This window comes from Pungitius pungitius, chromosome 8 (genome assembly GCF_949316345.1).
Source record: "Pungitius pungitius chromosome 8, fPunPun2.1, whole genome shotgun sequence".
NCBI lineage: Eukaryota > Metazoa > Chordata > Actinopteri > Perciformes > Gasterosteidae > Pungitius > Pungitius pungitius.
The window spans coordinates 17,687,057-17,699,874 of record NC_084907.1 but is presented as its reverse complement, the minus strand read 5'-3'; the positions used below and the strand labels follow the sequence as shown (position 1 = coordinate 17,699,874).

Below are 12,818 nucleotides of genomic sequence, written 5' to 3'. Positions count from 1 at the left end.
CCTTCACTTCTTTTTCTCTCCCTCCCTGTTCTTTCTCTCTCTGCATGTTCTCAACATCCATGTCTTTTTTTTATTTTTGTGTTGTCATTGTCTTTGTTGATGTGATTTATGCTGTGCGTGTGTATTTCCATTCAACTCGGTTGTGTGGATCATATTATAGGCAGGTGTTTCTAAAAGACAGAAGAACCTTTCCCCTCTGGTTCAGGTACAGTAAGTAGCTGCACGAACGCTCGGGCTTCAATCCACCGGCCGACTGAGCATGCAGTAGCTGTACACATCTTTGCACACGCCCCAGGGGGCTGATTTATGAATATATCCCCAATACACAGATGTAACTGGCCTGTGAGACACACACATCAGTTATAACATACACTCTTACACCTACATAGTGCATGGATGTGGATAGTCCCTGCTGTGACCTCTGGTCTGGTGTCATATGCAATGTCATGCATGCTTCTGCAAAAGCCATGCAATGCAGCAGCCCCCTCCTCTAAAACCGTCAGACACACACTCATTCAGTCTGCAGGCTTCTGCTAATGATGATTGTGTGTTTTTTTGCTCTTTTAGGAGCACTCTCCCATCAGTCTTTCATTCTGTGATAAATCTGGGAAATCATTTTGGTTATCTCTCAATTACAGTACCACTTTGGACTAGTGCTGTAATTGTTTGGACTGGTACTGTATATGCCAGCGTTACCAAACGGTGTTACCCCTGCCTTGTTAATTGTGTTATCAAATATTTTAAATTTCAGTGTACGTTTATTTTTTTCTCATTTTTGCTTGACAGTAGATTGCACTACATGGCCAAAAGTATTAAACCACCCATTTGAACCAATAACTGAACCTTAAATAAAACATTTCCGAAATGGGCTTTAATAGGCTCCACAAATGCCCAGCTTTGTGCACAAGGTAATGCTGCAAATGTTCACAGCATGAAAAATATGTGACCAAGATGTACAAAGTATGCGAAGCACAGTCACAATCGGTAAGAGTTGCACACAAGGAATTAAGCACAGTGGTAAGTAGCTGCCTGCCCCGACAGACTGAGTTGTATTACCCGAGAATCAAAGCTGCCTTTACAAATTGTGGGCTGTGCCTGACTGCTTTGCCAAACCGTTTACTTTCTAAAATATAATATTATGGTGGCATTAATGTCTCTCTTTGGGGAAAAAATAAGAAACAGCAGCGAAGTACACAAAAGTATGTGGATATTAGTGTCTTCTTTTGGCCACGTGGTTAATTCATTAAGTCTCCTTTTTTCATCCTGCTTAATCAATTTCACACTGGAGTCCCTCAGAGACTTATTATTAGCTATCTATTATAAAATGATCATCCACACTGAGATGAACTTGAGCTTGATGAACAGCCAGTGTTCAACAGTATGTTTTAACAAATTTAACTAGCTTTTGCAGCTGCTATTGTGTCTGTGAAACGGTTGTTTCTTATGGTCAATCAGAAAATGGTTCATATTCTGTACACAGCCATAAACTATGTTTGCCATATACGCTTAAAAAAAAAAATTAAACAAATAATGTTGTATTTAGTCAAAGTTCCGTTTCACAATTATTTGTATCAAGAAAACATTAAACACATACAATGTTGTTTGTTTGCAAAGTAATGTAATTTTAATGTTTTGGCATTCAAACTATTCCTCCAAAATGAGAGGATTATTTTAATTTTTTGGTGCAAACCTCCTTAGCGTACCTTTTTCTAATTTGATATTGAAAGATGGATTCACAAATACAAATAAGATACATCTCCGTGTTAGAGCCCTCTACTGTCATCCCTGCTGGGTCATCGTTTCTTGCTTTTAAAGCAACAGATTAGTTGAAAAGTAACCTAAGCTTGCTCGTTCTCTCTCTCTACCCCCCCCCCCTCCTTCTACTTCCTGTCTTTGTAGAAACTTCTTGGTAATTCTCTGCTGAAGCTGGAGGGTGATGACCGTTTGGACATCAACTGCACTCTCCCTCTCACTGACCAGGTACGAGGACAGAAACCATCGACCGGCACAGGATGATGCATTCTTTTTTTTGCTCTGTTTGGCATGTTGCTGACACAATCCATATATATATATATAGGCTCGATGTCTCTTCTGCATTTTCTGGCCACCAGTGTATGTTCCAGCTGTTAATCGTATTATCTGCCCCCTCCTTTCCACTAGATCGTGTTGGTTGGTTCTGAGGAGGGTTTGTACGCTCTTAATGTCATAAAGAACTCTCTGACCCACATCCCCGGTCTTACCTCCGTCTTCCAAATCCAAATCCTCAAGGAGCTTGATAAGCTGCTGATGATCACAGGTCAGTACATGATCTTAAATGGACAACTTATACTGAATTATAAGTCGTAAATTTTAGTTCTCTCATCAGTGAAAGCTAGCAATTAATGCATTACTGCATTAATGACTCAACGTGGCTACGCTGCCAGATCATTTATTTATTCTGCAGCCACACGCTTTTTGTAATAAATTACTGTTCTACACACACAACCAGTTAATGTAATAAATGTTTTTAAAATGGAGACACAAACAAGCCTCTTCTGCTGCCCCAAATGCGTCAGATAATCCTGTAATCATGTAAATGCACTGTAGCAAATACATGATGGTGGGATTCTACGGGCTGTGTTTGTTGTGACAACCAGGAGAGGAGAGGGCCTTGTGTCTGGTGGAGATCAAGAAGGTGAAACAGTCTTTGTCGCAGTCCCATCTCCCGGCTCAGCCCGACCTCAACCCCTTCATCTTTGAGACAGTCAAGGGCTGCCACCTCTTCTCCTCTGGAAAGGTGGGCTACGTTTCCGCCACTTAGAGCGGAGCGAGATTCTTCCTTGTTAGACGGTCATTTAGTTTGAGTTAATGAGCTGAACATCGGTAGCAGAGCAATGTGCTGCCGCCCCGATTATGACGTTGTTCTTTCTTGACAGATTGATAATGGGACCTGTATCTGTGCTGCTATGCCCAACAAGATTACAATTCTGCGACATAATGAAAGCCTGAACAAGTTCTGCATCCGAAAGGTGAGTGGGCTTTTGAAGATGGATCAGGACAGGATAAAGTCATGAAGGAAAGGTCGTGTTTTCGAGGTGGCTATTTTGGTGCAGGGCGCGTTGAGTTTGAGCTTGAACGTCTGTTTGCAGGAGATTGAGACGTCAGAGCCCTGCAGCTGTATCCACTTCACTGGCTACAGCATCATCATCGGCACCAACAAGTTCTATGAGATCGAGATGAAGCAGTACGTGCTGGAAGGTGGGTCGCATCGGCACACTAATACTGAACTTACATTTAATAGTGTGAATAAATAACTCTCTGTCACTGGCGATTCTGTCACTTGAGTTTTCAAGATCCACACCTGAAGTTAGCTGAGTGACTTTTTCCCCTTTCAACACCTTTGTTTACAGAGTTTCTGGATAAGAACGACGTGACGCTAGCTTCGGCTGTCTTTGCCGCGTCCTCGCACAGCTTCCCCATCTCCATCATCCAGGTCACCACGGCGCCACAGAAAGACGAATACCTGCTCTGTTTCCACGGTTAGAATCTGCTCCTCTTTGTTTGGGCACGCGTGTGCAGTGCATTGTGGATGCGGTTTAACGTGAAAACAAACAATCAGAAAGAGGAAATGTGCGACAGCCGATTTTAGCTCTTTAAATTAGGATAACGGTCAACTGTTACGTCCCTCGACTTATGTCTACGGGGAGCCGGGGAGGAAAATAACTATAATAAAAAAGGAATTTGTAAACAAAATGGATTTATTTAACAATAAATCAAAAAATGGGATCGTAAACAGAACTCAAAAACGTACTGTCCAACAGTAGGAAAAAGCCACGATAACTAACTGCCAACACATCGGCAAACACAGACACCTCACACACACACACACACACACACACACACACACACACACACATTGCAAAGGGCGTGCCTTCAACTCCAAGCTCTTCCCGTTCTTGGCTTCCTCCAGCCTTTTATCCACCATGGCTCCAATCAGCTGATTGCTTCCACTAAGCAGTTTCACCTGGTAATTCCCGGCAGGATGCCGAGATACCTGAAGAGGGAGAGACCACCTATAACATCAACCTTTTAAAAAGTGCAGTTTTGTGTGATACCCGGACATTTTTGTTGCAGAGTTTGGTGTGTTTGTGGACGCCTACGGCCGCAGAAGCAGAAGTGAAGATATCAAATGGAGTCGCCTGCCCCTCTCGTTTGGTAAGTGTATACCCAAGTTTCTCCTACACCATTTTCAAAATGTCCTTTTCTTTGTGACAGTCGATGTTTGATATGATTTTAAGTGAATGTTTTGGTATTTCAGCCTATAGGGAGCCCTACCTGTTTGTGACCTACTTCAATTCTCTGGATGTTATTGAAATCCAGGGACACGCTGCCCTGGGGTGAGATGCCTTCCATCAATTAGGGTTTACACCAATTAGTTTTCACCCAGTCACATCATCATCATCATATTGTGGGTCTTTACTGAGTGTCAATGCATTGTGTAGTGATTTGAATTGTTCATTTCCCATTACTGCTAAAGGGCTCATTAAACGGCTCGACAAGAATCATCCATTTCAGTCTCGGCTCTTCTTTTATTTATTTTTTCAAGGATCCAGCGTCTGATGTTCTCCTCTCTTTCCAGGCCCCACTCGTATGCACACCTGGATATCCCGAGTCCCCGCTACCTTGGCCCAGCCATCTCCTCCGGGGCCATCTACCTGGCCTCCTCCTACCAGAACAAACTGCGGGTCATTTGCTGCAAGGGCAACCTGATCCAGAGCCAAGAGGGTGCAGGGGACCTGCAGCGAAACGGCTCCGGACGCAGGTGAGGACGTTACTTATTATAACCCAGCTCCAGGGGATTTCGCTGCCTGTTCTGTCTGTAACCTATTTACTCAGTTACACTGTTTGGGTTTTGCTTTGGTGACCCTTTTCTCCTCTGAATTTTCTTTTTTGCGGTCTGTAAAGTCACAACGCGGGTTGAGCTGTAACAACATTGGACATTTTAAGTTAGATTCAACACTGAAAGTAGGAAACTCTCAAGCGGCACATTCCTTCAAATATCCTGTCACTTTCAGGATTATTTTGTAGCTTAGAAATAATTCATATGACAATTTAGGACAAAGTACTACAAAGCTAAAATGAATTATGTACAGAGGATAAACCATGCAGATGGAGAATTTATCTAAAATATAAGAAACATAGTTTTCTAGTCACACAATTTGATTTTTTTTTTAAATTAAATTTACAGTTTACTTGAGCATCTTACTTACAATATTAATTTATTTTTTTAGTGAGGTTTAGTTCTCCCTACCATGCAGAGTGTAGAAGAGCAGCATGACTGCATGTGCACTGGTGGTGTTGAAGGGTCAATGGGACTAGCTGGCACTTCTGGGCACAAGTTGTGGCCTTTATGTTTGGTTTGGTCATCAAATAGGAGAGTAACGCCTCCATTTTGCTCTTTACAGGAGGAAGGGTTCCTTTTTTATCTGTAACAAATCCTGAGTGCAGTTTTTTTAAATTAATATTGCTTTTTAGAATGCCACCTGTGTGATGTAGACAAAAAAAATCGATGAATAAAGACTTCTGACTGAGACTCGTCTTTTTCAATTTGAATCTCACCTACAGCTGAGCCTTTATTATTCATAGGCAGTTTTTTTTAAACTGGCTTTGCCCTTGAGTTGTTGCAGTCAGCCTCTGACTGGATTTTCATCCAGGAAACAAAATTGTGTCAATGGTTTCAATCTTTTGAAACCGTTAATAGCAAAGTGCTAATGCTTGTAAAAGGAGTTTGACCACGAGTCCCTCCTCCAAACTGCATATAGTGACCATTACAGTGCCAAGCAAAGCCCCTTACCCGAGACACAGCATTTGCCTTCCTTTTACCGATGACACCCTCCCCCCAACTCCGTCTTTGTGTCCTCGGTTCCTCCCTAACAGCCCCAACAAGCGCGGGCCTCCTTCATACAATGAGCACATCTCTAAAAGACTGGCAGCCAATCCCCACGTTCACTCTGATCCCGGCACGCCGCACCGCTACAGAGAGGCGCGCACCGAGTTCCGGCGGGACAAGTCCCCCAGCCGCCCCCTGGAGAGAGAGAAGTCTCCTGGCAGGATGCTGGAGAGCCGCATGGCGGGGTCTCCAGGAAGGGCCATGGCGGACCCTCGGCTAGAGCGCTCCCCTGGCAGGGCCATGGCGGACCCTCGGATGGACCGCTCCCCCGGCCGGGTGATGGACGTTCGCAGGGAGAGGTCCCCCGGGCGCTTCGAGGAGCGCCAAAGGCTTCACACGGGTTCCGGCCGCACGCCGATAAACCCGGTCAACAAGGTCTGTTAACGTCTCCGGACCTGTTGACTCTTGTGTCGCTTAAATGATGGGCTTTGGCTCAAATTTCCCATTCGTGTACTTCAAATGATGCTAACGATCTAAAGCCACGCGCTGACTTTATACATGGATTTGATCCCGCAGGTATGGGACCAGTCATCTGTTTGAGGGACAGCGGAGCCGCTCCCCCAGCGCGGACCGGGAAGTGCGTCAGTGGCCCGGAAACTAGTAGAGTCACCAATCCATGACCAGCCGCTGCCACCCAGCTGAGGAACCCACAGAGGAAAACAAGTGTAGCCACCAGAAGAGAGCCAGAACCAGACAAATAAATAAGACGTCAGGGGCTTTTTCTCTGTGAAGCGACCCGAGTGGATGAATGTCAACTAAAGGCCATTATTAACTACTTTTTGAGCGGTTTCTCCTGCGATGTATTTAAATATGCATTCTGCTCTCCGAGAGGAAATGAGTCATTACAATTAGATTTCATCTTCAAAAATGAAACCCGAGTGACCACGATGCGTAAGCACAGCCGTAGAAACTTTAACTCACAGGTCAATGCCTGAATATTTCCAAAGTCCACCGTTAGTGAAAACGACAGAATTTCCCTCGAAATAGCATTAAAAGGTCAGGCTCAATCCGGGAGCCACAGACCAGCGCAGAACGCCGCCGCCGTTCGTCTGATGACGTTTGTGGCTCCCGCGCAGACGTGTCCACACACAATCATTGTCCGCCACCCACGACCGCACAGCACAAAGATATTTCCTCGCCACTAAAGTAGCTGAATCCTCCCTGACCTCGGATAAGTCAACACTAAAACTGGACTACCCACAATCCCCAGCAGGACTTTCTAAACCTTCAGAACGCTATCTGACTGTAAATAGACGAGACATAATTTTATACATATTGAGAAGGAATTTCCAGGCTGGATAGGCCATGTCTATTTTTGTTAAAAACAAAAAAAGTGATTATGTGTCCTCTTGAATGTTCTTTTAACATGTCCACGCGTCCTCTATCAAGTGAGTGATTGTATCTGGATCCAGCCCGTGTATTTGCACAGTGCTATTTACTCAGAGCTGAACAATGTGACAGGAGGGGAACATGGGATCATGTTTGAAGCTTACAACGTAGTACTTGAGCATTTGTTTTTTTACGATGTCCCTTATATTGTATATAACCCCAAAATGTTCAAAGTGAAAATTCAAATATTTGTTCTTTTTTCCTGGTTTGTAAATGGCATGGATACGTATATCTCAAATGAAACAGTGTTGTCTTCTGCTTCTGCCACATTTAGGTTATGATTTTATTCCACAATTAACAAAGCACATGAAAGAAACCTTTCATTTCTCTAAATATTTTGCACAGTCAATTCATAAAAGTATAATTTCGTGATTATCTTCTTTCTTTCTTGGACACCGGTCCAACTTTAAGAGACACTTAAATACATCCAAATGTATTTAGGCTTCCATGGTCAAGCTGCTTACCCTCAACAAAAAAATGAATTTCTGTAAATCATAATTTGAGCTGTAGGAATTGAATATTATTTTGGTTGTCAGTATATATATATTTTTGAATATATACAGATGAGCTGCCTCACTTGAACTTGCCCAGTGTGTCTGTTGACATTCCCTTAACTCTGCATCCACTCTTGTTCTTTTTAGATGTCAAAAACATCCTGAATGTATTAAAGCTGACTCGTTTGTCCCAAATTCAACAACAAGCCCCCAATGCTACAGATTGCACAAGTTTTCCACTGGCCTCTACAGAACTCCAGACTGAACGGGTTCCCATCCTGTTTTTGTTTTAATATTATTTTAGTATTTCTGTTCACATGATCCTGAATCATAATGCTGTAACGCTGGATATGATATCGATGTCTGCTAACAAATGTTTTATTAGCGTTCCCAGTAGAGATTTTGTCACAGAATATTAAATATTATAACCATTGTCTTTCACTTTGCCACCTCGTGTTGTACTCATTTGGCTGCTCTCCTTTCGTCGTGTTTGTTTACAAGCCGCAGACACGGAGCTCCTTTGCTCTCGGATGTGAGGATAGAGGAAACGGATCGCACTGCTCACACTGGAGGCGGCCTTCCAAATGACCGTTTGTCCACGTCCATTGTGTTGGAAGAGGTTCGTCTATTTATAGGCGACTGATCCCAACGCAACAATGGCCTGCCATTCCAGCCCCGGTAGCTGCAATAAGAATCTGGGAAGAGCTGAAGAGGGGAGGGGGGGGGTTGGGTAAAATCTTTTCCACAACAGCATGTGCAACAATAACTCAGTTAACTGTGACCCGCTTGTAGCACCATGCTGTGAGAGGATGGCAGGCACATCTGCTGCCACTTCATCACCAGCCTTTTATCTGACAGTGAGTGGACTGAGAGCAGGGAGGCTTTCAGCGCCTCTCCTTTTTTTTATAGGTCGCACGTCCACGGCCTCACCTCCTCACACCCCCCCCCCCCCCCCCGGCCCACTCGGCTCGTTTTCACAGACTGTCGCTTTTCTCGACCTGGGCGCTGGCGGACGGCGTGTTAACAAGGCCACGCCTGCAGCACGTTGCGAGGGTATGTCGCACCGACTGCTGTTGACGACGCCGAGCAAAGTTTCACGAGCGCTTCGGAGTTAACACCAGTGTAAGTGGGCGGAGTGGTACAAGTAGCTTTTTTTGGGCCTCCTCAGAACGGCCCCTTGCCTCCGGTACTCCTGGTTGCAGCTTCCTGGGGAGCCGCGGTGCCAAAACGGCATCACGGTTAAAGCTGCTGCTTTGGCTCCTAAACCAAATAAAGCCGTGATGAGGTTTGGGGGCTGAAGCTCTCACATCTGCAGAGAGCTGGCTCTATCGCCATAGTGCTCCGTATGCCAGAACATCAGTAAGGTCTTAAAACCACTCGTATTTCTATCTTTCAAACTTTGAAAGCATACAAAGTCCTAACTTCTGTTCAATTATATTTTTTTAATCGATCCACATTATTATTTAATCCAAAGACCTTTCTTAAGAGTTAAAGTTCTTGAACACACCTCTTCTTTAATCGACAAATCGTCCTCCTGCTACTGAGGCAGTCTGGTTAGTTTTATAAAGGTTAAGTATGTTAAGTAGTCTGTTCCATCTGCCTCAACAACAGTTACATTTCTTTAACTGATTTGGGGAAAACTGCAATCGATATCATTTTAAGATTGAATCCACCCTTTTAATGTTCATAGTCATCTGTTCAGATTTTTTCCAATTTTCCGACAGTCTTGTAACATTTTACAAAAATTAGTTAGAAATTTTGATTCAAAAAGGTTTTTAAATGGAAAACTTCAAAAGTATGCGAATAGATCACCGCTATTTCTCCCGTACGAAGAATCATTGTCTTTTGTGATTTGATGCCCTTTGTGGTCCAAGTCCGACTCCTGGGTGGCAGCCGCATCGTTTCCACAGAGTGGTGTCGATAACATGCCTTTCATCGAGTTAATTGTTTCTGTAGTTGAAGACTGCTCTCTGGACAGAGGGCACTTTAAAGTAATTAACCTTCTGCTCCAGATATTCAAAACAGTCATTCCTATGTCCAACGTGTGTGTGTGTGTGTGTGTGTGTGTGTGTGTGTGTGTGTGTGTTTGTGTGTCTGTCCATGTGTTTCTTGTGAGCATTTACTAGCGCTTGTGATGTATGAAGAATTGTTTACCTGTCACCTCCTAAAGAGGACACAGTTATAAATATCATCCAGTAGAGTGGAGCTTTGGGGGCTACAAAAAGGAGCGCACAATCTCCCCATTGTTCACTTCCATCAGTGTCCTTCTGACCTCCGAGCTGCTCAGGCATGGTAAGTGTGTGTGTCTGTGTGTGTGTGTGTGTGTGATGGCTATGACAAATATGGAACATCATTTTTGGGGGGTTCAAGGATGATTAAATAAGTTTATATTGGACACATGATACTCTAATCTGTATATATCATTTTATACCATATATTAAATTTGTCTCATCATGATATACTTTTTGTCAGTAACTTAATGAGATGAACACCTTGTTGATATAAAACAAAGTATATTTTACAGGACAAAGATAGCATGTTTATGCACTAGTGTTTTTCACTATAACCTACCAGCTCCAGACGTTTATAATTTACATTGATTTAATGTATTCTGTCTTAACTCTTCTCTTCTTTCTTTGTGCCAAAAGGCCCCCAAGAAAGCCAAGAAGAGGACAGCAGAGGGAGCCAACTCCAACGTGTTCTCCATGTTTGAGCAGGCTCAGATCCAGGAATTTAAAGAGGTGAAAGTTGCCCAATCAATTGTTTGTTTTCACACTGATTTGAAATGGTGTCCGTATTCACGTCACCTCGTCGAGGATTATGATAACTTATTTATTTCTTTACAAAATACGACCTACGGTTTATTTCTTCTTCCCTCCGCGGCCTCCTCTGCCCTCTTCCATTGTTTCATCATTGCATTATGCATTATGCCCCCCCCCCCCCCCGTCTATTTTGACCATCCCTGGCTCTGCAGCAGTGAGGCCTGTGCAAGGCTGGTATGACAGTCGTTGGTGCCCAGACATCCCGTCTGTGTCATCAGCGATTAGGCTTCACATAAAATGCCGGGCATGCCCTGGATGCCCGGCTAAACCATGGAATGGGAGGTTGGGGGGCGGGGGGGGGGGTGAACACAAGTTTGAAATACTTAACAGTGCTCATCCCTGGAGATGGCTCAAAAATATTCCCGAGAATCTAAAACCATGTGACAGGTCGATCATTTTTCTTTCTGAGAAGTTGGTGTTCAAAGCGTGGGTCTGCGATCTGTCTGCTAGGGTCACTCTCCTTCTTCCAGGAGCAGAGATTCATGTGTGTGTTACTGCATCTTCCCCCGTGTGCTGACCTCAGGCCTTCACCATCATGGACCAGAACAGAGACGGTGTCATCGACAAGAATGATCTGAGGGACACTTTTGCTGCTCTAGGTACGTCTACGCCCCCCCCCCCCCCCCCCCCCCCCCCCCCCTCCTTCTGTCTGCTGTGAGATGATTTTCATTGAAATATTTAACGTTCGCATTTTGAATGTTTCAGGACGTGTCAACGTGAAGCAGGAAGAGATTGACGAGATGCTCAAAGAGGCTGCTGGCCCAATCAACTTCACCGTCTTCCTCACCATGTTCGGTGAGAAGCTGAAAGGTGTGGACGTACAGACTAATGATGGAAATGATATCACCGAAAGTAATGAGATTTTTTTCTTTTGCTTTGAGATCTTTTCCCAACGTCATACTGACGTTCTTATGATTCTAGGTGCTGATCCGGAGGAGACCATCCTCAACGCGTTTAAAGTCTTTGACCCTGAGGGACAAGGAGTGCTGAGGAAAGACTAGTAAGTGACTCACACACTCCACTTCTCGCACAAAGGAAAATTAGCAATATGCAAACTCATTGCGATGGGTGCTGCGTGAGCTTTTAGCCTCACAATAATATGACTGTGCGCAAGTCTGAGCGCCTTCATTTATACATTTATACGGGTACAAGTTACTCACCAGCAGCGCCTTTCATCTCCACGTGAAAACACGTCATTCAATGTTGTTTCCTTTTTCTTTTCCTGTGCAGTGTGACTCAGATGCTTACAACACAAGCGGACCGATTCTCCCCCGAAGAGGTACATTGTACTCTTCCCCCCCTTAATTATCCTCATTATGTATAAGTGTGTGTGTGTTTTGGGGGGTCGGGGACTCCAAGGAGCACAGAAGGATGAACGTCACCATGGTGATCGTTGAAATCTACGTCAGCATTCATTTTTTTTTATACAAACTCCGTGAAAGAGGCAAACTCCTTTTCATTCATGCCCAGCTGTTTTTTTCTGTGAATTGCCGACGCTCTCTGTTGGTTAGATGGTGCAGATGTTCGCTGCCTTCCCCCCAGATGTGGCAGGAAACCTGGACTACAATAACCTGGTTCACATCATTACCCACGGAGAGGAGAAGGACCAGGAGTAAACATTTCTGTCGGTTTAAAATACAAAGTCACTTTGTTGCTAGTCAATGACATGGAACTGACCCCTCTGGCCTTGAAGGAGGACGGCGGTTTATTGATGCAGATTGGCGTTGGCGGTATTCTCTGTAACAGTAAAAATCAAGTCAACACCCAAAAGCATCAATAATTGCGACATTGCGGGTTCCCTTTCTGCTTCCTCCCCAGGATGCTCCCACATTCGCCCGAGATCCATTACATTATTTTCTTTATTGTTTTGTGCACTCCACACCACCTACGTGTTCATTTTGATATAAAATATCCATTCGTTTGGCCTGTGGATGTTTATCTAATAAAAGTTTTAATGGCGGAAGCCAGCCTGCTTTCTCTTTCTTATTTCTGAAACTTCTTAATCTTACTTTAAATACTATAATCAGAATAGAGGTCAAATTTGTTTATCGGATCACCAGATTACCTCTTGAACACATGGAAATACCGGCATGAATGTGTATTCCACTGAATTCCCTGAGAGATTATTTCCAAATATGTATGTGGCATTTTACAGTTGCGTGCATTGTGTGTGCACAAATTAAG

At 43.9% G+C, this 12,818-nt stretch overlaps 2 protein-coding genes across 5 annotated transcripts in view; both read left to right on the top strand.

Annotated features, from left to right (window-relative positions):
• cita (citron rho-interacting serine/threonine kinase a) overlaps window positions 1–8,253 on the top strand; it is a 34,761-nt gene extending 26,508 nt beyond the window's left edge. For 2 of the 3 annotated variants that reach the window (XM_037490638.2, XM_037490637.2), the window contains exons 38-48: window positions 1,900–1,980; window positions 2,161–2,296; window positions 2,637–2,776; window positions 2,916–3,008; window positions 3,129–3,237; window positions 3,390–3,518; window positions 4,114–4,194; window positions 4,298–4,376; window positions 4,619–4,801; window positions 5,917–6,304; window positions 6,446–8,253. In XM_037490638.2, the coding sequence (XP_037346535.2) occupies window positions 1,900–1,980; window positions 2,161–2,296; window positions 2,637–2,776; window positions 2,916–3,008; window positions 3,129–3,237; window positions 3,390–3,518; window positions 4,114–4,194; window positions 4,298–4,376; window positions 4,619–4,801; window positions 5,917–6,304; window positions 6,446–6,469 (1,443 nt within the window). In that variant the 3' untranslated portion in view covers window positions 6,470–8,253. Of the gene's footprint in view, window positions 1–160; window positions 206–1,899; window positions 1,981–2,160; window positions 2,297–2,636; window positions 2,777–2,915; window positions 3,009–3,128; window positions 3,238–3,389; window positions 3,519–4,113; window positions 4,195–4,297; window positions 4,377–4,618; window positions 4,802–5,916; window positions 6,305–6,445 lie in introns of all 3 variants that reach the window. The other variant, XM_037490636.2, reaches the window with a different exon arrangement.
• A 1,774-nt stretch (window positions 8,254–10,027) lies between these two features.
• On the top strand, window positions 10,028–12,592 carry myl2a (myosin, light chain 2a, regulatory, cardiac, slow). 2 transcript variants are annotated; one of them, XM_062563948.1, is made up of 7 exons: window positions 10,028–10,104; window positions 10,461–10,553; window positions 11,158–11,233; window positions 11,340–11,429; window positions 11,556–11,634; window positions 11,865–11,913; window positions 12,146–12,592. In XM_062563948.1, exons 1-7 carry the CDS (start codon window positions 10,102–10,104, stop codon window positions 12,248–12,250), a joined length of 495 nt encoding a protein of 164 aa, XP_062419932.1. In that variant the 5' UTR covers window positions 10,028–10,101; the 3' UTR covers window positions 12,251–12,592. The 2 variants fall into 2 exon arrangements, with proteins under 2 accessions (XP_062419932.1, XP_037346730.1); XM_037490833.2 differs by having other exon boundaries at window positions 11,340–11,444.
• The last annotated feature ends 226 nt before the right edge of the window (window positions 12,593–12,818 follow it).